Genomic DNA, 27,543 nt, shown 5'->3' on the forward strand with positions numbered 1-27,543 from the left:
AAATAAATAAATATTAATAAGAATGGGAACTTCAGATGTGCAGAAATCATAACTCTATCTGTAAACATGAAAGTGGTGAATGTGCTTCACTATAGCAAACAACTAAACTAATGTGTGGCGAATGAGCAATTGGTGAATGTTCAGCAACATGCACAGTCTAGCTTTATAGATAGGCTCCATGCACACTGGGCGTTTTAATAACGCTGGTAGCATTAGCTGTGAAAAATCATGTTATAAACACATGTTTTTTTCATCGTTTTTGCCTTAGCGTTTAGCCGGGTTTAGAGCGATTTTTTTTTATAAACAAAAAAAAAATCCAAAAACGTCAGTTTGCAGCGTTTTACCACGTTTTGACGTGTTTTTCAACATTAGAGCGTTTTTACAGCTAAAAACCTCCTCTAGAAACTCACTAGTTCTGGGTTTTTTTCCAGCCAAAAAATGCTGATTAAAGCCGATGTGTGCATGGACACATAGGGGTTGATTTACTAAAAATGAAGAGTGCAAAATCTGGTGCCGTTCTGCAAAGAAACCAATCAGCTTCCAGGTTGTATCGTCAAAGGTTAACTGAACAAGCTGAAGTTAGAAGCTGATTTGCTACCATGCACCGCTGTAGAAAATTCTGAGTGCTCCAGTTTTAGTAAATCTCCCCCATAGGATAACATGCTGGGGAGTTTACTGTCTGTAGAAAAAAAAAACGGCAAAAGTCAAAAACAGCAGCTGTAAAAACGTGCAGTGTGCATTAGGACATGCTGAAAAATGTTGCTTGGTAGGCAAGTCTGGGTTTTATCTTTTTTTTTTTTTAAATAACTAGACCCCATAATATACTGGGGCACTTGGACATTTTCTAGAACAGGATTTCGAAATCCTTTTTACTGAGGAATCCTTGGCAAAAAGTTTGAGATCTTAGGAAATAATGTTCACATCTACAGCTTACAGAATACATTGGTATGAATAGTGAGCTGTTTTTAGAACAACAATTCTTTTTTAGAATTAGCAATACTTAAAGGAATATCAATATTAAAGCGTATCTATTAGGGCTCCATGCACACTGGCTTAAAAAGAAAATGCTGCTCCTGTAGCTGAGGTTAGCACATTGCCTGTAGAAGCAACTAATGTTATCCTATGTGTCCATGCACATTAGGTAGTGTAGAGGCATTTTTTAAGCTCAGCATTTAGAGGCAGAAAAAAATCCCTTTTGTTTTGTGTTTTTGAGAGCGTTTTTCAGGCAGAAGAAAAACGCTCAATACTCCTAAATGCTAGTACAAAAAAATGCTCAAAATTAGCTTTTTTCTGCCAAGAGCACTGGGGGTGTGCATGGAGCCTTAATGTGCAACTTGTGCTTGCCTTTTTTTTGCAAAAATGCTAGATTTTGGGTCCAACTTGACATAAACAGTGTACATGGGGGAAAGGGAAGGTTGGGGGGAGGGCAGAGGATCAGGGCACATTACATGGGCACAGGGCACATTACGTGGCACACAGCGGGGCAGATTATGAGGCACATACAGGGGCGGACTGACTGTTCGAAAACTTGGGCACTGCCCGAGGGCCAGGGTCAGTAGGGGCCCCATGAAATGCCCCTGGTTCCTTTTTATAGGCTTTTTTGGGTGTGCTTTGAGTGTGGGCAAGGACACAGGGGCCCCATGATCCCCTATTGCCCGGGTGCCCCATGAGTTGTCAGTCCGCCCCTGGGCACATCACATGTGACATCTTACATGGGGCACACTACGTGGGGAACATTACAATATCGGTATCCTACTGGTTTCATATGCAGAGCATGGCAAGGTTGGGATCTGTCCTTGGGCCCCTCCTCCCTTCCCGTGCATCCTAGGTGATGTCACATACAAGAACCCGGGATGGACAGGAGGGGAAGAGGGTCCAGTGGCGAACAGTGGGGAAATCCCTCTGCATGTAAGGGATGCGATCTACCCATCAGCTGCCTATGACTGACAGGTACATTGTGGCGGAACCCCTGGGGACCATTTACGGAATCTCTGTTGAGAAACACCGCTATAGAAGTTACAGAATTTGTACAATAGGAAGTTAAAGAGGAATTTCACCCAGGTATGGGGAAAATTAAAGGTCATCAGCTACAAGTACTGCATCTGCTGACTTTTAAGAAACCAATATTGACCAGTCTCTGCAGTCCAGTGCCATTTTCCATACAGCCAATGTTTCTCAGGCATCCTGTTCCTCCACACTGCTATCTTGGTTTCCAGAGCTGGCTGTCAGTTGCTGATAACTCACAGATGGCTCTTCATTACACATGTAAGAGGCATGGCCTGCAGTCTTCTGGGATATATGACCTTATCCCAGGAGGCTGTGGGAAGATGAGACGTGGTCCGGGCTCATGTCATCCTCTCCTATGGACATAGAGCAAGGAAATTAGTATGACCAAAAAAGGTGTAGACAATAAAAATGACCACTGAGGACACAAGGCTAAAATCAACATCACCTGGATGGGTGGGCTAGGCAAAGAGAAAGTGAAATAAATTCCCATACAATAACATAAACCAATGTAATATTGTAAACTGATTGTGCATGGCAGTACAACAGTATAATACTGAGTGGGTAGTGAAAAAGTACACAAAGGATTGCTGTGGTGACTAGGTGGACAGTGCAATTCATATATCAGGAGGGGATGCTCAAACCCTGAGGAAGAGGTGCGCATGTGTCCAGACTTTGCATGCTTCGAGAGTGATGTCAGACACGGGCGGTCCCTGTCATCGCGGCTGCACTTCGGTTGCACAGACGAGTCCTGAACCTGACGCAGTGTTACCCGGGTATGATAGAACTTGAAACACGAAATCATAAATTATAATATAATAAATAATCATAAAAAATAACAATATAATAATAATACATTTAATTCAATAATGTAATCAAACCAAAAACACTGAAATTTGAAATATAGCGCCAAGTTCGCACATCGCAAAACCGTTTTCAGTGTCTGATGATGAATTTCCCCACAAATCATTATCACTCAATTCTGCAAGTGGTTCTAATTTACTATCTCTGTTCTCTAGCTGGTCTAAAACCGCTTTTGACCTAAAGGGACGCTTTTTGGACGCCATGGACGTTTCTCAGTTTCCAGGCAGAAAGAACAGTAAAAATACAGGCAGGGCACAGGACAAAGCACTCGGGACAAAATGTATGTGAAATGGTTTGATACAGTAATGTTTTACTATGTGATTTTAGTGTATTGAGTGAATGTCAAATTTTTACATTGTTGAATTTCCTGCCGGTTCCATCCCCCGTACGTCCCAACACTCGCAGGGAACAGTACCTTAGATTGTACGCCCCTTGAGGGTTCGGGACTGATGGGAATGTACAATATATTTGTAAAGCGCTGCGTAAATTGACGGCGCTATATAAGTACCTGTAATAAATAATAAATAAACAGAACCCGGAAGACAGATGCCGGCATTGGCCAGGGATGCTGCAGGGGACACATCGCGGGAGCGCAGAACAAGGTAAGTGCTGGAGGGATCCCAGAGCAACGCTGCAGGGTAATCCCGAGCTACACTCGGGGTTACTGCTTCTGGTACTGAAAGTTAACCCCGAGCTACACTCGGAAATACCGTTTACTGTTTACAGTACTATACTGCACAAATCGCATTATCAACAGAAACAGATGTAATAATAACATCATGTAAATATAAGCAGATGTAACAAATAATTTACAATATAGGAAGTTACATGTACAGTAAGTTATACGTTTAGTGTGCTTATTATTAGGTTATCTTTCTGCTGGTATATGGGGAGGATGACACTACTGCAATAACAACCCACTGCACTGTTTCCTTCTTTCTCTGGAAGAAATTTTATAGTTTTAATTTTGCACATGTCCTATATCACTTTCCTTATTATCTTATTCCCCACAATGTCTTGTAGCAAGAACAGAGGCAACAGGTAGAACAGAGGACACATTTGTTAGCATAAGGTAGCCATGCAGGTATTTTTTTTTTAATTTTAAGACTTTTTTTTTTTTTAATCTACTCCCAAAACACGTTTTTGGAACACTTAGGTGTGTATTTATTTTTTTTTAATTGCATGGCAATTCACCTAGTTACATAGTTAGTCTGGCTGAAAAAAGACAAAAGTCCATCCAGTTCAACCATAGAAAAAAAAAAAAGTTATAATCCTATACCCATAAGTGATCCAGAGGAAGGGAAAAAAACCCAGCAAAGCATGATCCAATTTGCTCCTGCTGGAAAAAAAAATCCTTCCTGATCCCTCGAGAGGCAATCAGATATTCCCTGGATCAACTTTACCTATAAATGTTATATCCAGTTATATTCTGTGTATCCAAAAAAGAATCCAGAACTTTTTTGAAGCAATCCAATGAGCTGGCCAGAACCAACTCTTGAGGGAGTCTATTCCACATTTTCACAGCTCTCACTGTGAAGAAACCTTTCCGTGTTTGGAGATTAATTGTCTTTTCCTCCAGACGTAAAGAGTGCCCCCTTGTCCTCTGTGATGACCTCAGCGTGAATAGCTCTACACCAAGTTCACTATTTGGACCACTGATGTATTTATACATGGAGATCATATCCCCCCTTAATCTCTTGTCAAGAGAGAATAAATTCAGTTCCTCTAATCTTTCCTCATAGCTGAGCTCCTCCATGCCTCTTATCAGTTTGGTTGCCCCTCTATGTACTTTCTCCAGTTCCCCAATCTTCTTTTTATGAATTGGTGCCCAAAACTGAACTGCATATTCCAGATGAGCTCTTACTAATGATTTGTACCGGGGAAAATTAAATTAAATCCTTACATATAGCCAGTGAAGTGACTGGCCTCAGGTGATACACATAGGTGAAACAAATCATCCTACATAAATTGTACCTGTTTATCTACAGCCACCTGTCCCCTACATCCATTCAAAGTGCAGAGTTTACACATAACCTCTCAACTCTGAAAAACAGGGGGCGGGTAGATGAAGTTACACTCAGCATGGAGTGCTCTGAGAGCTGATTGGAGGGAAGAAACACACCCCTCTTCATACAGCACACAGGAACAGAGCGGAATCTGTCAATCTACTTGAGGTCCCTCCCCTGTCACCATTTTTCTCTTGGTGTCAGGAAAACTCATCAGTAGTGACTCATGCTGATAAAAGAGGAATGAGGCAACATACGTAAATGACACATAGTGCTCTGGATGGAGACAAGCACACACTACAAAGGGATTTGCTTTGTTCATATTTCACGTCTGAGGTTTACAACCACTTCAAAAAGGATCTTCGGTGCCCCCAAAAAGAATTAAAAGTCAGCAGCTACAAATATTGTAGCGTCTGACCAGGGATCCAGTGCTGTCCTTGCCCTGGCCTTTTGTTCACCAGTCTTTGGGTCCTTGGCCCCAGCATGTTTATATGAGTCCTAGTGGCTTCACAGCCGGCTTCCTACTGTACATGCGTGAGCCGCGCTACGCTTTGTGAAAGGTCCCACAGCTTCCAGAGACCTGTGATGTGTCCTAGAATGCTGGGACAAAAAATATTTGACTGAAAGTGTTAGAGGAGGGGGTTGGAAAAATGGAACTTCCTATTTCTGGTGAAGTTCGAACGAAATTTTCTACGGAAAATTGCCATCATTTTTTATTGTTTGTCTTTCAATCCTCACAAAATATATCAATCAAAATGACATATTGGTATGTACATGGCAATCATTACGTTGACATTTCTGGACCAACCAATTAAATCATGCAATGAGTGTCAATTGACTCTGCACAGATGTCATACCTTCATAAGCTCTGCTGGCCTGACAGCTGCAGTATTTTTGGAAAGTTGTTCCAATCAAAGGCCCTCCAGAGATCTTACCTTTTAAAGAAGACAGCGACTGACTACAGACAAGTTGCAGCACCACTCATTTCGAGCCAATGAGCCCTTCAGTTACTGTCATCATGTTGGAGGTGTGCAAAACAGCACAGCCACATTTTCCAGCATTCCCCACCGGGGCAAAAATTATTTTCAGTCGTCCAATAGTAACATCCATAATGGCTTGGCATTTTGCTGGCACCGCATTCCACTGATGTCTCTTTCCAGTTCATTTTGATTAGTTCAAGAGGTGACAAGCAGAGCCGGAAACAAGGAAGGTCACTGCCTGCATTTAACACCTTGCTTTAGGCTATGTTCTTCTGAATCCAAAGATAAAGAGCAATCGTGGAAGGCCCGACATATTTCAGCTTCCATGAAGATTCAGCTAGGACGTGTTGGTTGGATGTCAATGTCTTGATGAAGAGACAAAGTGTGTGTGTGTGTGTCTTTGGAGAGGTGTAAAGTGAAACTTTTTCCAGTTTGTCTGTTGTCAGCTGAATCTCATGCATATGCTCATCTAAGTGCATTCTCTACATATTACTATTACAAATCCAAAAGGGGGCCAATGCCAATAACATTGCTGTTGTGACCAGTCTCCTTGTGAATTCTCGACAGCTGGGGCGTCAAACTCAATTTTATCGCAGGCTGCATCAGCATTAGGATTGCCCTTAAAGGGCAAGTTGTATATATTATTATTATTATACAGTATTTATATAGTGCTAAAAGGTTTGCTCAGCGCTGTACATTATAGTGGGGGACAGTACACGAGACAATACAGTAACAAAACAAAACAAGAGGGGTTCAAGGGCCCTGCTCTTTCGAGCTTACAATCTAGGAGGGAGGGGATAGTGGTACACGAGGAAGTGGCTGTGGGGGATGGAGTGGTAGGAGGAGTGGAGGAGATCAGTTGTTAGGTGAGGGTGGGGTAGGCTTCCCTGAAGAGATGGGTTTTCAGGGTGTGCCTAAAGGTGAGGAGGGTAGGTGACAGTCTGATGGATTGGGGTAGTGAGTTCCAGAGGATGGGGGAAGTCCTGGAGAAGTCCTGTAGTTGGGTGTGGGAGGTGGAGACTAGGCAGCTAGAAAGTGGGAGGTCTTGTGAGGAGCGAAGAGTACGGGTTGGGTGGTATTTGGGTATCAGGTCGGTGAGGTAGTTTGGGGCAGCGTTATGAATGGCTTTGTATGTCTGTGTTAGTAGTTTGAATTTAATGCGTTGGGCAATCGGGAGCCAGTGGAGGGAATGACAGAGGGGGGTGGCAGAAGCGGAGCGGTTGGTAAGGTGGATGGCTCTGGCCGCTGAGTTCAGGATAGACTGAAGCGGTGATAGTGTGCGATGAGGTAGGCCGGTGAGAAGGGAACTGCAGTACTCCAGACGTGAGATAATAAGGGAGTGAACGAGTTGTTTAGTAGTTTCTGGGGTGAGGAACGAACGTATTTTGGAGATGTTGCAGAGGTGGAGCCTGCATGAGTTTGCAACGATTGGACATGGGGTTGGAAGGACAGGTTTGAGTCTAGAGTGACACCTAGGACTTTGGCTTGCGGGGTGGGACTGATGGTGGCGTTGTTGGTCGTGATGGAGAGGGTGGGGGAAGGGGGGACGCAGGCTGGGGGGAAAATCAGGAGCTCGGTTTTGGAAAGGTTCAATTTGAGGAAATGGAGCGACATCCAGTCTGATATGTCGTTCAGCAGGTGGGTGATACGGGAGGAGACTGAAGGGATGAGGCGAGGGGTGGAGAGGTAAATTTGCGTGTCATCGACGTGGAGGTGATAGTTGAAGCCGTGGGAGTGTATCAGTTTGCCGAGGGAGGAGGTGTAGATGGAGAAGAGAAGGGGCCCGAGGACAGAGCCTTGGGGGACCCCAACAGAGAGGGGGAGAGAGGGGGATATATAAGATATATAAGACTAGATGTTCAGAGTACCCTGCCCCTTTACATTAGATGTCAAGAGCCCCCCACCATCAGAAGTCAAGAGCCCCCCAACCTCCCTTACTTCACAGTGCACTCCCCTCACCAGTGTTGAATTTAGTTCCAGTGCCCTAGGCAACATTAAAATTGGGCACCCCCACACAACCCTACACTGATCGAAACCAGGACCAACCCCCTCCCCCCTCACCATCGCCACTCTGCACCAACCTCCCACAGAGAAAAAGAGTTAATCAAGCACTAACCTCAACCTCTACAGAAAGCAGCTGGCCATCCCCAGAGCCAAGCCCAGTGTCTTCCTTCTTTGTGTGGGAAGCTTACACCCTCCAGCAGCACACAGCCTCCTTGGATTCCATGGCCGAGCCTCACTAGGTTCCCATCCTTGCCACGTGTGTCCCTTTTTCCGGGCAGTGCAGCACCACCCCCATAATAATTTCTACCCTAGCCAAATGCCTTGTGTTAAATACGCCCCTGCCCCTTACCTTGTGCTTTTGCTGGGAAGAAGTTGGGGGTGCTTCTGGGAAGCAGAAAGTGTAGGGTCTCAAGGAGGACCAGAGAAGAGCTGGAGTCAGCTGCCGAAGTCTGCTGACTACTAAGACTGGGGAGGTGGAGATGAGGATGTGCTGTGGCTGCACAGAGAGGATCTGTAGGGGGAGTTCTGTCTTCCTCTCTGCTGCTGACTACTGAGACAAGGTGTAGATGAAGGGTTGCTGCAGCCGCAGCAGAGGTGCAAGAACTACATGAAATGGCCTGGCGGGCCAGATTTGACTCCTGAGCCTTGTGTTTGATACGTGCTCTACAGTAATCTATCAATGGATCAAAGGATCAGCTCCAAATACTGAATGTTTCAAGGATTGGGGAAAATGTTCCAGATGGGATCACAGACAACATTAACTCCCAGAATGGCACCAAATGTTGCCAAATAACTAAGAACATGCTTCGGGTAGAGATTTGCTTCCCAAAATTATTGGAAGAAAGAACAGCCCCATCCTTTAAAATGTGCCATATGCTTTATGAAGATAGTATTTTAAAATCTGGTCACTGAAAGTCACTAAAAGTAATAAATGCGCAAACTGTATTTTTTTTTGTAATTCGTGTTTTCCCTTACAATGTCCTGTTTCTCTAAACATCTCAAACAGTACAGTTCCCTCATACTGTGAAGACTCACAAAATGCATTAACCCTGACACAGGAATGGAACCCCCTGTAGTGGGTTCCCCTGAACTGCAAGGGTTTAATGTCCCTTGGGTCTTACCATATAACCTGCTCTCATCTACTCCAGACTGTGGGCAATCCCTCTGTGTCATCATGTACAATGAAGGGCTATTAAACCTGTGGCCAGGAGCGTCTTGAGGGGAGCAGTCGCAGGGATTGGGGGCAGTCTACAGTTCTGTCTCCTATGAGACGACGTACATGCAACACTAACTCCCATGTTTCTAATTGCTTTCTAAAACCTACTTAGGAGGTACAACGTGCCCCCTTCCCCTCCTGCCATAGCTGATTCGACAACAGCTATGAAGAAGATGGAGGATTCACTTCCCGATACAATCAATGGCAGGAGGAGAGCAGAGGGTGGTGGGATGTCTCAGGCTCGAAATTTCTTTTGCTGCTGCTATAGATCAGCCGTCTCCTTCATAGTTGTAGTTGGATCAGCCGCACCAGGAGGGTAGGAGGGAGGTCGGACCTCACAGAGTTGAAAAGAATGTAGAAACATGGGACAAAATACTACAGGCACTTTGTCCCATAGAGAACAGGTCTGTAGAAAAATTATGATAAATCTTCTTTAATGAGCAGTTAACTCTTGCAGTGTGTGTAGGGGGCAGGGGGAGGGGAAGTGGTGGGAGAACCAACTCCAAGGATAATTTTTTTCTTGTGTCCCTGGAGATGGGTTTAAAGCAGGGGTGCTCAGCCTTTTGAAGAGCTTGGGCTACTTAAGTGATTTTGTGACCGGTTGTGGGCCACAATGATCTATGGGGTTTTACTTACCCCCAAAGCACAAATGTAAATGAGCCTTTACTGTCCTGAGCCCTCTATAAGGGTGCTTTCACACTGATGCATTGCGATTTACCTGCATCATGGGTGCAGCTCAGTGCACCTGTAGTGTTCCTGGGGGATAGCTGTACTGAACCATAGACTTCTATTACATCTTGCGGGTGTGGTAAATAAACGTTCTGAAAGCGCACAAAAACTCCTTCATTTAGAAGTTACACATGTGGTGCATGGGGATCCAGGACAAAGAAAAGTGGCAAGCATGATGGCACCACATTGTGTAAAAGATACAGTATGTGTTTACTTTATATGGTTTCTATGTCTCTAACATGTAGAGCAGTGGTATTTAAACTGAAGCTCAGGGCCGGATGCAGCCCTTTGCTTGCCTTTATCTCGCCCTCTTCCTCCCACTGATATGAGACACTATTCCTCCTCCAATAATGAGGCAGAGTTCCTCCCACTATCATCAGCAGTGGGGCACTATTTCTTTCTTCCAACGACACCAATGATGGGGCACTATTCCTCTCAATGACACAAATGATGAGGCACCATTCCTCTCACTGACACCAATGATGGGCTTCTATTCCTCTCACTGACACCAACAATGGGCCACCACTCCTCTCACTGACACTAACGTTGATCACCATTCCTCTCACTGACACCAATGATGGGCCTCTATTCCTCTCACTGACACCAACAATGGGCCACCATTCCTCTTACTGACACAAATGTTGGGTCAGCATTCCTCTCACTGACACCAATGTTAGGTCACCATTCCTTTCATTGACCCCAACGATGGGACACTATCCCTCCCCCTTATACCAAAGATGCACTAGTATTCAATGCCTACTAGTACATTATGACCAAAACCTGCAGGGGGCCCATTATTTAGTTTTTTTCAGGCAGTTTACCACCACCACCAACGAAGGAAAGGAGAGTGGTACAGCTGGCTGCGGATTAACGGATGAGAGTTCCATATCGATAGCAATACTCTTTGGGAGATACTTTGTACAAAGCGTTAATATACTTCTTACATGTGAGTGCAATACTGGATTTTACTGTATAATAAATGTTTTATAAGCATAAAGCACTATGTTTTGGTCATCTCTTTTGGCATTGATCTGATGGAGGATGATAACTAGGACAATAAAGGAGACTCTGGATTACTGGACATCCTGACCATCCCACAACAGTCCATAAAAGGGACACATACTATATATAACCTCACTTAGCGGTTTGGTCATATATACCAGGTGAGAGCACAATCAGAGGCGGTGTACACACATTGGCTTGAAGTACTAAATTGTACGAGCTATACTACGAAGCATCTATCTTTATACATCTGTGGAGACAAATAACTACGGAGTATATCTATGCATTGAACTTTTTTTTTAGAGACGTTTAGGTTGATTGTTACTGTTAGTGAAGCATGGCACTTGATCAATATTTAAGAACTGAGCGATCAGTTCTCACTGCAGAGCCAGTGGGGACAGATGCAGCATTGGATCGATGATGCATCCTCCTAGGTGAGTATAATTTTTTTTTTAAATAAATCCCATACTTCTCCATTAAATTTGGCATCCGTTGTCACAATTTAAAAACAGTGTGGCTGTTGTCATTCATTCACACAGATCTATGAATGAATGAACTACAAATCCCATCTGCCACTATGCCAGATGACTTGTAGTTCTCAATGAACTGTGACGGCACTCATCAGCACAATCACAGTCTACTACTCTTCCTGCATTTCAGTAAATGTCTGCCCGTACCTCCCATACTGAGCATCTATGTTTTTTTTTTGTTTTTTTTTTAAGTAAACTTATCCTTTAAATTCCATCTTAAAAAAGCTGCTTTATTTACCTTCGTTTTTTTTTTACTGCTTACTTTACACAACAAAAATGGATTCACTAATTATTTCAGTGGCAGCATCAATAGGATGTGTAATCTAGTTCTCCTAATACAACAGCCCAAGGAGCATCTCACCTGATAAGAATGATGACAGATGGAGTCTGGGCCATTGCTCCAATCATGCTGCAAACACACATCACACACAGGAATGTGAGAAAGGCCTCCTGGCATCCAGGGCTGGGACATTTTCCAGGAACCACTGTGCTGTTCTCCATAGGGACAGACATGACACACGAGCAGCCAGACAGATTCTAGAGGAAAAAAAATAAAAAGCAGAGGTAACGAAGAATTTATTTTTATTTTATTCCCAGTGTGCCATTTATAAGCAAGTTATCAAGTGGAACTGCCAAATGGCAATTAAGAAGTACACAGTAATCTACCGATTATCATACGCTTTATTTATATACACACCTTGCTTAAACTCTCACTGAGAACATAATTTACAGAGGATTATTAAAGCTGGTTTTCTTTTTCTTTCCAGATATCAGAACAAAACCTACTTGTGAAAGCTTTTGTAAGAAAGGAGTTCATTACTAAGATTACCGGAACATTCACTTAAGCTGCCTGAAGATGGTGGTTGCCAAGCATGATGGTGAATGAGAAGCAGAATTCGAGTTTAAATTACAAAAGTAATAAAACTGCAACATTTCAACATATACAGTCAGGTCCATAAATATTGGGACATCGACGCAATTCTAACATTTGTTGCTCTATACAGCACCACAATTTGAAATGAAACAAACAAGATGTGCTTTAACTGCAGACTGTCAGCTTTAATTTGAGGGTATTTACATCCAAAGCAGGTGAACGGTGTAGGAATTACAACAGTTTGCATATGTGCCTCCCGCTTGTTAAGGGATCAAAAGTAATGGGACAGAATAATAATTATAAATCAAACTTTCACTTTTTAATACTTGGTTGCAAATCCTTTGCAGTCAATTACAGCCTGAAGTCTGGAACGCATAGACATCACCAGACGCTGGGTTTCATCCCTGGTGATGCTCTGCCAGGCCTCTACTGCAACTGTCTTCAGGTCCTGCTTGTTCTTGGGGCATTTTCCCTTCAGTTTTGTCTTCAGCAAGTGAAATGCATGCTCAATCGGATTCAGGTCAGGTGATTGACTTGGCCATTGCATAACATTCCACTTCTTTCCCTTAAAAAACTCTTTGGTTGCTTTTGCAGTATGCTTTGGGTCATTGTCCATCTGTACTGTGAAGCGGCGTCCAATGAGTTCTGAAGCATTTGGCTGAATATGAGCAGATAATATTGCTCGAAACACTTCAGAATTCATCCTGCTGCTTTTGTCAGCAGTCACATCATCAATAAATACAAGAGAACCAGTTCCATTGGCAGCCATACATGCCCACGCCATGACACTACCACCACCATGCTTCACTGATGAGGTGGTATGCTTAGGATCATGAGCAGTTCCTTTCCTTCTCCATACTCTTCTCTTCCCATCACTCTGGTACAAGTTGATCTCGGTCTCATCTGTCCATAGGATGTTGTTCCAGAACTGTGAAGGCTTTTTTAGATGTCGTTTGGCAAACTCTAATCTGGCCTTCCTGTTTTTGAGGCTCACCAATGTTTTACATCTTGTGGTGAACCCTCTGTATTCACTCTGGTGAAGTCTTCTCTTGATTGTTGACTTTGACACACATACACCTACCTCCTGGAGAGTGTTCTTGATCTGGCCAACTGTTGTGAAGGGTGTTTTCTTCACCAGGGAAAGAATTCTTCGGTCATCCACCACAGTTGTTTTCCGTGGTATTCCGGGTCTTTTGGTGTTGCTGAGCTCACCGATGCGTTCCTTCCTTTTAAGAATGTTCCAAACAGTTGTTTTGGCCACGCCTAATGTTTTTCCTATCTCTCTGATGGGTTTGTTTTGTTTTTTCAGCCTAATGATGGCTTGCTTCACTGATAGTGACAGCTCTTTGGATCTCATCTTGAGAGTTGACAGCAACAGATTCCAAATGCAAATAGCACACTTGAAATGAACTCTGGACCTTTTATCTGCTCATTGTAAATGGGATAATGAGGGAATAACACACACCTAGCCATGGAACAGCTGAGAAGCCAATTGTCCCATTACTTTTGGTCCCTTAACAAGTGGGAGGCACATATGCAAACTGTTGTAATTCCTACACCGTTCACCTGATTTGGATGTAAATACCCTCAAATTAAAGCTGACAGTCTGCAGTTAAAGCACATCTTGTTCGTTTCATTTCAAATTAATTGTGGTGGTGTATATAGCCAAAAATGTTAGAATTGTGTTGATGTCCCAATATTTATGGCCCTGACTGTACATATACACTCAGCAGCCACTGTATTAGGTACACCTTGCTAGTACCCAGAAAATATCACCCACACCATTACACCACCACCACCAACCGTTGATACAAGGAAGGATGGATCCATGCTTTCATGTTGTTTACGCCAAAATCTGACCCTACCATCTGAATGTCGCAGCTGAAATCAATTCTTCATTCTCCTCCGACATCAACAAGGCATTTCTGTCTACACAACTGCCGCTCACTGGATATTTTCTCTTTTTTGGACCATTCTCTGTAAACCCTAGAGATGGTTGTGAGTGAAAATCCCAGTAGATCAGCAGTTTTTGAAAAACTCAAACCAGCCCGCCTGACACCAACAACCATGACACGTTCAAAGTCACTTAAATTCCCTTTCTTCCCCATTCTGATGCTTGGTTTGAACTTCATTAAGTCATCTTCATGTCTACATACCAAAATGCATTGATTTGCTGTCATGTGATTGGCTGATTAGCAATTTGTGTTACCAAGCAACTGAACAGGTGCACCTAATAAAGTGGCTGGTGAGTGTATATATTGTTTAAGTAATTAGATTTAACACTGAGCACACACTTGTGTACAAATAAAACTCCCCAACCTCGCAGAAGATGGGCTTCAATTACTAATTTCGGTCTGGTGTACATGCTTTGTACGCATCCCCCCAAACAAGAATTAGACTCCCAGGCTGCAATTCAGATTTTTTTACACTGGGCAGGGGAACCCGACAGGGATGTCCACTTTCGCCTTTATTATTTTTGCTTGTTTTGGAACCCTTGGAAATTGCAATAAGAACACACCCAGACATTTCTAGATATCCACTATTGGTATCACAATTCAAATTATGTATGTATGCAGATGATATTATGCTTTTCCTCACTAACCCGTTAGTGTCGTTGCCTAATTTATGCACATTTTTGTATGACTTTGCAACAGTATCAGGTCTTACTGTAAATTTTACCAAATCAGCAGTCATGCCTATTAATGTTACTGATTCCCTGAGTGCATCTCTCCACAGTTATTTTCCATTTCGTTGGGCCACAGACCGAATCTCATACCTAGGTATCTACCTCACTCCCAGATACTCGAAACTATTTGCAGTTAATTACCCACCATGTGTGTCACGCCTCTCTACTCTGTTGAAGATCTGGCATGGATACCCTATCTCATTTTTGGGCAGAGTCACGGCAGTTAAAATGAATGTCTTGCTGAAATTACTTTACTTATTTCGAGCACTCCCAATCCCTGTCTTGAAAACGATCCTAGATCGCTTTCAACGGATGATTAACAATTTTATTTGGCGTAACAAACGCCGTTGTTTTACTTCATCAGTCACAACTGGCGGGTGGCCTCGGACTCCCCAATTTCTGGCTTTATTACCTGTCAGCCAGCTTCACACAGCTATCACAATGGACAACTACTAATTCCCAGGTCCCTTGGATCAAATTTGAATCTCAGTCTATATGTCCTTTCTATCTACCAGGCATATTATGGACAAAAATTCCCCCCCCCCGCTCGTTATTGACCTATATTTCCATTGTTGCCCAATCATTGATGCTTTGGTCCTGATATAAACTTAAACTAAATCTTGTCTCCTCTGTCTCACCGGGTTCATCATTTTTTGGAGATCCAAATTTTATCACAGCATTCTCATCTCCACGGGCGTTCCGTTGTTGGTAAGATAGATCCTTCATCAGGTTTCTGATTTTCAAAGAGGAGGGTCTTATATCACTTTTGAGATGCTACGCATACTTTTCGTTATCCCACTTCGTGAATATTATCATTATCGGCAGATTAGATATTTTTTCAATTCACATTTTGGTCTGACACCTTCATCTCCGATCTCATTTTTCGAACGTATTAGCTGTGACTCTCCTAGGGGCAGGGGTCTTATTTCAGATTTGTATCGCCTTTTTTCGGTAACTATTTTTCCCTCACTCCCCCCTTTATAGACAGAAATGGAAGGTGGATAGTGGTGTCACTTTTTCTGAAGAGGATTGGTGGATAATATACGTACAAGCTCTAGATATCTTTCTGTCTGTGAAACGGCCCTCAAAGTATTAACTTGATGGTATTATACCCTGTCTAGACTACATGTCATGTTTCCAGGGACGTCCCACCTTTGTTTCTGGGGCTGCGGCCTTGCTGGTACCCTAGTGCATATATTTTGAGCCTGCCCAAGCCTCTCATTGGTGTGGTGCAAAATCTCTGAAGTGGCCTCTGCTGTGGCAGATGCCCCGGTGCATCTGTCTATGCAGTCCTGCCTACTAGGAGCCCATATCTGGGGAGTGCAGACTGAGGCTATAAGGCTAATCCATACCATCTGTGTATCTACCCTATGGGTTATTTCCCTACGCTGGAAATCCCTCACGGTACCATTGGCCACAGTTCTGAGAGTTGATGCGGTGATGCTCATGGAAAAAATTAATTATACATTATTGGATAAGATGCAATTATTTGACAGAAAATGGGAAATTTGGAAAACTCATAGGCATTTACTATATGACTAATGACCACTCATGATTTGATTGATTGATTGATTGTTACTCTGTTGGTAGCAATATTGCTCTGCCTACCTCCCTATTATTTCTCTCATGTACTTAATTTCTTTTCTCTCTTTTTACCTTACATGATTGTATCTTTTGAATGAATACTACAGACGTGCCTTGTTTCTGTTGTATATTCTACTTGATGCTGTAATGTCATTTTTGCAGGCTATTTCTTAAAAAATAAAATCCTTTGTAAAGGAAAAAAGTCCCCAACCTCCTGTGTATACCAGTGCTGCTGACACTTACATGCGTTTCCACACACAAATAGGTATATCATATATTAGTGCCGAGCATATACCCCTATATCCTTATATACATCAAAACATCCAGAACATGTGATAATTAAACACTTGTGAATACGATAATTACAACGTAAGTCCTTCATATGTGATTTTATCCGTGCATATATGATTTATGAATAACAAACACTGACTGAGGAACATGGAACTTCCATAGGAGTTCCATGTTCCTCAGTCAGTGTTTGTTATTCACAGAGGCAGGGCTTAGGAAAGTCATTGTCTTCTTACACTTCAAAAGACTGGAAAAATATTCTCTGCACTGCAATTAGCTGAAGCAAAATTGTGTTGGATTCCTCATCTGTGTCTTATTGAAGAGTTAAGCTGCCTGTTCATGGTGCCAAGTCAGCAGCTGACCATACTGCCTGGAGAGACTGGGTCTAAGGAACGTTTCTGTTTACATACGTGAAGGATATGTGGGATAAAGAGGAGACGAGATCGTCTGCAAAGTGAGGAAGAGAGTGGAGCCAACCATACAATATACCTACCCATGTTAAAAGGGAAAGGCGGTATTTGATCTATGCAATTTGGGTCATATAAGGAGGTGAGAGTATATATGTATGTCTCTGGTGGAGGAGCACCTTTAAAAATAAATGTGAATATAAGGAATAAAGAGCACCTGTTTGGGAATAAATCATATATGCACGGATAAAATCACATAAGAAGGACTTTTACGTTGTAATTATTGTATTCTCAAGTGTTTAATTATCACGTTCTGGATGTTTTGATGTATATAAGGATATAGGGGTATATGCGCGACACTAATATATGATATACTGAACACACGCTGTTATTATCTGCAGCTTTGGGAATTTAAAGAGTGACTCAGTGTTAAAGCGGTATTAAATCCAAAAGCAAACATTCATTATTTTACAGCTTTTCAATTCTTAGATGTGATAGCTGCATTAGTTTTCTTTTTTAGGCTTTCTATCTTTTATTTTCACCTGGTAATCTGGCCAATAAGTTTGTTTTTCCAATAGACCAAGCTGTCTTGCAGATGAAGCATTTAGACGGTTGAAACAAACCATTTTCCACGGACAGGGGTGCTTACCATGATCAGATATTAATTGTTTATGTAAAACCTTTATCCCAAAAGGAAGAATAACTGTATGCTGTTAACTGCTAAAAAAAATGACATCATTCTGGTTTGCTTGTTGGTTTTTCCAGTGCATCTTGGGATCTCTCATACCTGCAATATCTTCAAAACAAAGCAGAGCTAATGCTGAATAAAAGCCCCTTAACCACTTCCCGACCGGCCGTTGCATATAAACGGCCGGACGGTGGCAGTGCAGGGTCGGGTGGCCGTTTATAAACGGCCTTCACGCACCCTGCTTGTGCGCGCCCCCTCTGAGCGCGCAGCACCGCGATCCGGTGCCCGCTGTGTCCTCCGGACACAGTGAAACACCGATCGTCAGACGGGACCTCTGTACGAGGTCCCGATCATGTGATCACTGATTGGCCAATCAGTGATCACATGCAAAGTAGTAAGCAAAATGACACTTGTGACATCATTGCTTACTACGTGTGAAATCTGTGAATGATCACAGAGGTCACATGGTACAAGGCTATTCACAAAAGCCTTGTACCATGTGACAAGCTGTGACCAATCACAGCTCACTCTGTACTTCTCAATGAGTGCAAGAATGCACACAGAGAGAAAGAGAAATGATTGCTTTTACACCCTATATGGGTGTAAAAGCAATCAGTGTAAAAAAAAAAAAAAAATCTTCATCACCCCCCACAAGTAGTACAGTGTCACCATGGTGACACTGTACTGCTAGGGTGACAGTATGTTAAAAAAAAAAAAAAATAATAATATAAAAAAATAAAATAAAAATGTAAAAAAAAATATTTAAAAATTATAATTTTTGGTTCTAAACTAATTTGGATTTTTTTTTTTACTAAAAAGATAACGGAATAAATTTTGGCAAAGATTTATGATGAAATATTATTTATTTGCAAAATTTTATTAAAAAAACACTTTTTTAAAAATGTTTTGGACATTTTCATTTACATAGCAAAAAAAATAAAAATCCCAGCGGTGAATAAATACCACCAAAATAAAGCTTTATCTGTCTCAAAAAAATGGTAAAAAATTAATTTGGGTACAGTGTTGCATGACAGTGCAATTGTCATTCAAAGTGTGACAGCGCTGAAAGCTGAAAATTGCCCTGGTCAGGAAGGGGGTAAAAGTGTCCGGTCTGGAAGTGGTTAAAAGCTGCAGGTGCTGTTAGCGAGCTTTGTCATAGTTTTCTATGGAGGCTTTGGAGACTCTTTGAAGAACCAAAAAAGCAAAGCAAATGCAATGTGGAAACAGGACTGTACGCTTACCATTTTATATAGTGACAGGGGCTTTGATTGGCAGAGTGCTTTAGCTTTAGAATGTGGCATTTTAAAGTAAACAAGCCCTAAAGGTAATAAATGTCTCATTTGCCCCCGTTTGATTTGTTATATCGAGCGTGTTTTGGTATATCTGTTCCTGTAAAAAAATTACCGTTATTCTGCCACAAATCCAGTGAGCTCCAACTTCCTCTAGTGAGCTGACAAAAGTCCTGTGCTGTACTGAAATCCCATGGAGTCTTATCAACCCTGCCCAGTCCACCACCTGCATGGACTACAGGACACTATTCCATTGTTATAAAATACGGAGGGGGGCTGTTCTGTAACCCCAAAACACTTCTTGATCCAGCTTGATAACACTGCTCCTTCATAGATAGAGAACAGTGAACACGTTGTCATCCCAGGACAGGAAATTTGTGTTACTGGCAGGATCTCCAGAATGTCCTTAAACATCAAAGGAAAAACATCTGGAAATAAAAAACAAATGCAACCCCCACATCTACAGGCTGGTAAAATGCAATAGATTACATTGCTGTTCTTTGGTTTTGACATACTATAACTGGCTCAGCTCTGCCCCATTTCTCCTCCTGACCCCTTTTTTTACAATCATAAAAGATGCTCTTTTGCTATAGATGTTATTTCCATCGATTAATCCTGGCTGATGATAAATTATATATTTTTGGCTAATTATCAAACCTGGGAAGCCAAGAGCGGCAAGTCTTGATGGGGATCCAGAATGCTTTTGCCTAAAGGTATCCATCTACCAAATGCTGTGAAAGCATTTAGCACACTATTTAGAACAGCACTAAAGCTTACATGGCCTGAGGTTAATGAAATGATGTTGCTTTGAGCCATTTTTAGGATTCCATGCCATGCCTGGGTAATGGGGCTAGTAACACGATATCATATATTGGACACATTAAGACTATATAGTGTGCAAGATGAAAGAAATAATGTGATTTTCGTACTCACTGTAAAATCATTTTCTCTGCACTAATTGAAAGCAGAAAAGGACAGCTCATTTGGCTGAACTTCTCCTGTGGATCACAGGAGTGCAGTTCGTTCTGCACTCCTGTGACCTGTTTTCATCTGAAAGCAGGCTACAGTCTGCTCTCAGCTGACATAACTCAGCCGGTCCAGGCTGGAGAAAGATCACGACCAAATTGTCGGATCCACACAAATGCCTAAGCCGACACCTGGCTCAGCCTCTCAAAGAGCCACTGAGAGCCTGAGCCAGCCCTTCCTACTCCTCCACAGCCCAGAGCTCCAGTGAGCGCTGGAGGGGCAAAGCAGAGAGCTGGAGACGGACAGTCCCGACTCTCTGCTCAGAGCGGCAGGGAGAACTGAGCGATCAGCGGTGTTTGATCATTCATTTCTTACCCTTAGAACTGGCGGAAGACATACCTCTCTTTGATTGACCCAGCGAAGATCAATCGATTTAACCACCGGCACAAAAAACTGGTGGGTTTTTTGCCAGTGGTCAAGATTTACCAATCTTTCCTGTATTCTTCAATGAGCAGAACAGAAACAGAGTATAAACGTAAATAATATAGTGCAGCGCTTAAAGATAAACCAAAAAATTCCAGCAAGGAACAGCAATAAAGCAGAAAAATAAAAGTCAATTAAATATCCGTGGTGCTCTCTAAAGTGGTGAAAATCTCCAGAGCTTGTCTGCCTCAAATGATAGAAGTGCGCACTCACCAGAAACGCATGGATTATGCGCATATAGGAATAGCCATCCTTGAAGATAAATCCAGGACCAGGTGGTGGGCATCCTTCTAGAACAGTGGTTCTTAACCTGGGTTCGATCGAACCCCAGGGGTTCGGTGAGTCAGTCTCGGGGGTTCGGCGGAGGTGACCCACACCCGACTCATATGATTTGTGATGACATGCCCCGCTTGTCCATCATTGGCTGCAGGTGGTCACGCAACATCGCTCAGCCCAGTGGTCGGCAAGCCGCGGCTCTTGTGTGCCGGGCGCCCGCTCCCCTCCCTCCTCTCGGGCGGCAGGGACTCAAATGCAATGATTGGCCAGTCTCGCTGCCACTCACATCCTGATAGCCAGTGATTGGCTGTCAGGATGTGTGTAGGCGGGGCAGCGTGACGAACGTGAGAGGAGCTAGGCTCCTCTCACAGTCCGCCCTGAAGACCGGAACGGCGCGGGAATACAGCGAGAGGAACGCGCGGAGCAAAGGTAAGTGAATTGACACAGGAGGGACTTGGGGACTTAATATGGGGGATGAATTAATATGGGGAATGAATTACTATAGGGGGGATGAATTACTATATGGGGGGTGAATTACTATATGGGGGATGTATTACTATATGGGGGATGTATTACTATATGGGGGATGAATAACTATATGGGGGATGAATTATTATATGGGGGATGAATTACTATATGGGGGATGAATTACTATATGGGGGATGAATTACTATGGGGGATGAATTACTATATGGGGGATGAATTACTATGGGGGATGAATTACTATATGGGGGATGAATTACTATATGGGGAAGGAATTACTATAGGGGGGATGAATTACTATATGGGGGATGAATTACTATATGGGGGGATGAATTACTATGGGGGATGAATTACTATATGGGGGATGAATTACTATATGGGGGATGAATTACTATGAGGGATGAATTACTATGGGGGATGAATTACTATATGGGGGATGAATTACTATATGGGGGATGAATTACTATGGGGGATGAATTACTATATGGGGGATGAATTACTATATGGGGGATGAATTACTATGGGGGATGAATTTTCATACCGTTTGTTACAACATATCTTTGCGAGCAATCCTTTTCGAGGATGCTGGACATAAAGACGAAGAAAAGGAACAGACTTTGTTGCGAAAATGACATGAGAGTGGCACTTGCCAAGGTAATGCCGCGCATTTCTGAACTGGCCTCTGAAAGACAACAGCAGAAGTCACACTGATTTGCGGTAAATATTCATTATTTTGTTTTTGTGTGAAAATCATGTTTTAATGGTTTTGTTCTTTGTTCTTAATGGTTTTGTTCATTTTGTGCACCTATGTATAAATATATACCTATGTTTTGAATTTTAAAAATCATATTTTATTTTTCCAATTAAGAAGGGTTCGGTGAATGCGCATATGAAACTGGTGGGGTTTAGTACCTCCAAAAAGGTTAAGCACCACTGTTCTAGAAGCTCTGGAGATTTTCACCACTTTAGAGAGCACCACAGATATTTAATTGACTTTTATTTTTCTGCTTTATTGCTGTTTTTTGCTGGAATTTTTTGGTTTATCTTTAAGCGCTGCACTATATTATTTACGTTTATACTCTGCATTTAAAGGCATTGTGGTTGCCTTAAGTGTTCTAGCTGCTACACTAATTTAAGAGCGCTCACTACAATCCACTTTTGATTTTGTCTGTATAGAACAGAAACAGACTTATTTAGGAAGGCCCCAATAACCACAATGACCAACCAGAATTCATCTTGTGCTGGTCGTAGATGGAACTTTTTCTTTCTGTTAAAAAAAACCCAAAAACAAATGGATTGCACCATCCACACAAGCAAGGTGGATGGAAGAATCCTCCATGCTGCGCTATTGTATTTTCACAGTGGGTACTCCTCTACAATCAGAGTACACTGATCTGCTGTTCAGCTACTTGGCTGCAGGCGTTGATTTAAAGAAAAATTTCCAACAGTCCCATTTAAGAGAAGTAAATCATTCGATCAGGAATGACCATAGGTAGATCAAAATTCCTCCACTGTCCAAATTTCAATCTATCTATCAGCAGCTTTACTTTGATCTTTCAGTAAACCCTGATTAGTTGCTAGGGACTAGTATAGATTGCCTTCAGCAGTGCTTTGCTATAGAGCACAGAAACATTTTTTTTTCAGCCAGACACCATCATAGACAAAACACTTACTTTGCTTGTGCTCCGGGGGATTTGCTAGGCTATCCCCAGTATTACAATCTTGGCTAATGCTGAGCTAATTTAGTCTTGTGCCACTTGACCATAATATTCAACTCACCTTCCAATTTTTCTCTTAGCTTAGTAATGAGGAGCCAGTAAATTGTATCCGCATTAACAGTGAGAGGAATAAGTGTGTACCGTGCAGGCAAATAGCCTGTTCTTAATGAATAGGAGATGAGAGAATTATCAATGAATCAGCATGCATTTTATTCCCAGTCTGTAATTGTCTCAATAGGACAAAGACTTGGGAAGCAGGAAATTGCTTTCCAGGGTTAATGCTGTGTTTAAAATGAGCTATTTGTACCATAGAAAATATCTTACATTGCAAGAATAAACAAAAAGGTAGTTTACTGTTCTTAAAATAAATAAATAAATTAATAAAAAAATGTGTGTATATATATATATATATATATATATATATATATATATATATATATACACACACACACACACACAGTTGTGTTCAAAATAATAGCAGTCAGACATCACTAACCGGATCAATCACTGTTTTTGGTAGAAATTATATTTCTACATGGCAAATAATTTACTAGCAGGTGTAGTAGAGTAATAGAAATCCAACAGACCCAACAGTCATGACATGCATGCTGCTGATTCTGTGTCATTGAATCACTAATTGAAAGGGGCATGTTCAAAATAATAGCAGTGTGGAGTTCTATTAGTGAGGTCATTCATTCTTTGAAAAACAGGTAGCAATTGTTGCCCTTATTTAAGGAAGGAAGGCAGCAAATGTTGTACATGCTGGTTACAGTGCATTTCTCTCTGAAATTCTGAGGAAAATGGGTCATTCCAGACATTGTTCAGAAGAACAGCGTACCTTGATTAAAAAGTTGATTGGAGAAGGGAAAACATATAAAGAAGTGCAGAAAATGATAGGCTGCTCAGCTAAAATGATCGCAAATGCTTTAAAATGGCAATCAAAACCTGAAAGACGTGGAAGAAAGCGAAAAACTACCATTCGAATGGATAGAAGAATAGCCAAAATGGCAAGGACTCAGCCAACAATCAGCTCCAGGAAGATGAAAGAAGGTATAAAGTTACCTGTGAGTACTGTTACAATTAGAAGACGCCTATGTGAAGCCAAGCTATCTGCAAGAAGCCCCCGCAAAGTCCCACTGTTGGAAAAAAGACATTTGCTGAAGAGGTTACAATTTGCCAAAGAGCACACTGACTGGCCTAAAGAGAAATGGCGCAACATTTTGTGGACTGATGAAAGTAAGATTGTTCTTTTTGGGTCTAGTGGCCGGAGACAGTTTGTCAGACGACCCCCAAACACTGAATTCAAGCCACAGTACACTGTGAAGACAGTGAAGCATGTTGGTGCAAGCATCATGATATGAGGATGTTTCTCATACTACGGTGTTGGGCCTATTTATCGCATACCAGGGATCATGGATCAGTTTGAATACATCAGAATACTTGAAGAGGTCATGCTGCCTTATGCTGAAGAGGAAATGCCCTTGAAATGGGTGTTCCAACAAGACAACGACCCCAAACACACCAGTAAACGTGCAACATCTTGGTTCCAGACAAACAAGATTGACGTTATGGAGTGGCCAGCCCAAAACCCCCGGATCTTAATCCAATAGAAAACTTGTGGGGTGATATAAAAAATGCAGTTTCTGAGGCAAAAACCAAGAAATAGAGAACTGTGGAATGTAGTCCAATCATCCCGGGCTGGAATACCTGATCACAGGTGCCAGAAGTTGGTTGACTCCATGCAACACAGATGTACAGCAGTTCTCAGAAACAGTCCTTATACAACAAAATATTAATTAAGCGATTCAAAGGAAAGCAAAATCTTCAAACATTTTTCAGTTTATATAGTGAATGTTTGAGTTTGTAAAGAAGAATACAAACACTGCTATTTTTTTGAACAGTCTAATATTCACTTTTCTTCAATTTTTTTAGAGGAACAACACAAATGTGATCTATTTTTCTTCATGTTTTGATTTGGAATAGAATGTGTCGTGTTCCCAATACATTTGTGTGTATGGAAATAAAAGCTATTAGAAGGATTTTGAGCTTTATTCACTTTTTTCAACACACGGCTATTATTTTGAACACAACTCTCTCTCTCTCTCTCTCTCTCTCTCTCTCTCTCTCTCTCTCTCTATATATATATAAATTAACAGCTAATAAGAATACATGTTGTGTTCATTGGATTTTGTCCCTCTCTTCCCTTATATCCCTCACCTCTACTTACAACTGCATATGATACTACAGTGACAAAACTAGGTTTCTTTACTGAGCAACCGCTGTCATTACCTGAAGTCTGTGGTTAAAAATTTGGGCCATCACTCTACCCTGATAAAGATAGGCTTCAATGCAAAGAAAGATTGCATTCTAGGGTATGGTTTCCCTTAACAACTGGAAGGTATTGACTAGTACTGTAGGTCATAGTCAGTGTTCCTTGGACCTCAGAACTATCTCTGCGTTACAGCCCATTAATAATGCATGGGATGGGTGGAATTATTGCAGACAAGGTCTACTATGTACCACAACACTAGATAAACTACATTAGGAAGAATGAGTGCAAATGCTTCTGAGCCCACAAGTAGGCTGCCCATGCTGCATATGGAGTCAAGGAAAGACTTTTGATGCACAAAAACATGATTGAAGTGCCCTAGTCTGTACCGATTATAACAGACCAAAACCTGGGTCTACCACTCTTTTGGACCAACTTCTCCTGTGGGTCATAGGAGTGCACTCCTGTGACCTGTATTGAGCTGACAGTAGGCTAAAGTCTGCTGCCGGCTGATGTCACTAAGCTGGTCTAAGCTCTGGAGAGATCCCAACTTTAATGGCTTAAATGGCTTTAATGACCAGCTTAGCCTCTCAGTGTGCTGCTGACAGCCTGAGCCAGCCGCTCCCACCCAGCCTAGTGCTCCAGTGAATGCTGGAGGGGCAGAGCAGAGAGCAGGTGAATAACAGTCACAAGCTCTCTGCTCACTGAAGACTGAGAACTGAGCATTAGCGGTCTTTGATCATTCAGTTCTTGGTGTAGAAGCAAATGGGGAACGATGTCACATCCACCTGGGTGAGTATGAATGCCTTTTTTTAATTCCCAAACTTCTATTTTAAGTCTAAAAATAAGATCTAAACTTATAACAGTGCTTGCTCATCCAACAACCCTGAACATGAATATTGCTATCAATCAACCCCAAAACGGGGATATAATTTAATAAAAGGAGATACTGTTTTTGTAAATGTATTTTGCTTGAAGTTTGATGTTTTGCTCTTCCTTATCCCTGCTTTGGGGTTGGTTATTAACAAATGATAATAGCCTCGGCTGCAATTTCAAATGGTTCTAAAGGCAGAGGGTTTTTTACCTTAATGTGTTCTATGCTTATACTTACCTTAGCCCTGTCTCAATTCAACGATGTGCATGAGGGCCGCGGCTCTCCCGAATCTCACTCTGCTCATTTACTCTCAGCAGTTGAAGCCATTGACTCCTGCTACTGTCAATCACAGCCAATGAGTCAATGAGGATAGCGCAGGGGGCAGGGGGGTGGGAGATGGAGCCACTCTATGTGTGAATGGACATTGCCCATTCACAGGAGAGCGGCTCGGAAGCAAGCTTGCTCAAGTTTATCCATAGCAAGACGCTTGCTATTGGGGGCCCTCAGTAAGGGGGATGAACTAGGATCCCTGGCGGGGGACTCAAAAGAAGAGGATCTGGGTTACTCTGTACAAATCCACTGCACAAAGCAGGCATGACAGGATTGTATTTTTTTTATTTTATTTTAATTTGCAACCTGCACAGAGTTTTGGGCAATTTAGATGTCTGTATGTTTTAGAAAGGGTCAGTGAACCCTGCCTACAAATCTGGGATTACACGTTAATATCACGGTACAACAGAATCTTTCTAGAACTTACCACATTTGTGCAGCCAGCAAAGCAGGCAGACAGGTAGGTTATACCATCAGCACCGCACACAGGAGTGAAAGAGTCATTGTGACATTCGCAAGCACTGTTGCATGGCGGTGGGTGATCTAATGAAGACCCCGAAGAACTACTGAAAGACAAAAACAAAACACCTACATTTGATTTACACAAAATATAGACTAAACAGTAGAAAGATTAGGTGACAAGTGTGTGCATGTCTGTGATCTGTTACATGGAGTTTAAGTATGAAGCAATTCCTAAAGTCAACAAATGAAATCTAGCAAATAATTGTTATTTTATGTATCAGTAGTATAACCATTAATCCACCACATTTACCTTTATGCCCATTGGGCGTTTGTGTATTTTAATTTTGGATACAATGGAAAAGCATTCAAACTTTGACAGGAAGTGATGGGAAATCTCTGCAACTGAAGTACAAAAAGTAATGAAACTTTGTTTTCTATTAAAAAAGGGGGATCAAATGGTTTGGCATTTTTCCCCTTTATGTCCTTACCACACCAACTTCATCAAGGGATTGCAGGGTATCACTGGCATAG

The 27,543-nt window shown here is 42.1% G+C and overlaps 1 protein-coding gene across 2 annotated transcripts in view; it reads right to left on the minus strand.

Moving 5' to 3' along the window:
- Positions 1–27,543, minus strand: part of SLCO3A1 (solute carrier organic anion transporter family member 3A1) — a 476,664-nt gene that overhangs the window by 47,184 nt on the left and 401,937 nt on the right. For both annotated transcript variants that reach the window (XM_089687650.1, XM_089687651.1), the window contains exons 7-8: positions 26,978–27,116; positions 11,697–11,872 (exon numbers count right to left, since the gene is read on the minus strand). In XM_089687650.1, coding sequence (XP_089543776.1) covers positions 11,697–11,872; positions 26,978–27,116 — 315 coding nt within the window. The remainder of the gene's footprint in view (positions 1–11,696; positions 11,873–26,977; positions 27,117–27,543) is intronic.

Source organism: Staurois parvus, unplaced genomic scaffold, assembly GCF_062004578.1.
Source record: "Staurois parvus isolate SC_StPar_1 unplaced genomic scaffold, SC_StPar_1.0 ptg000432l, whole genome shotgun sequence".
NCBI classification, from domain to species: Eukaryota; Metazoa; Chordata; class Amphibia; order Anura; family Ranidae; genus Staurois; species Staurois parvus.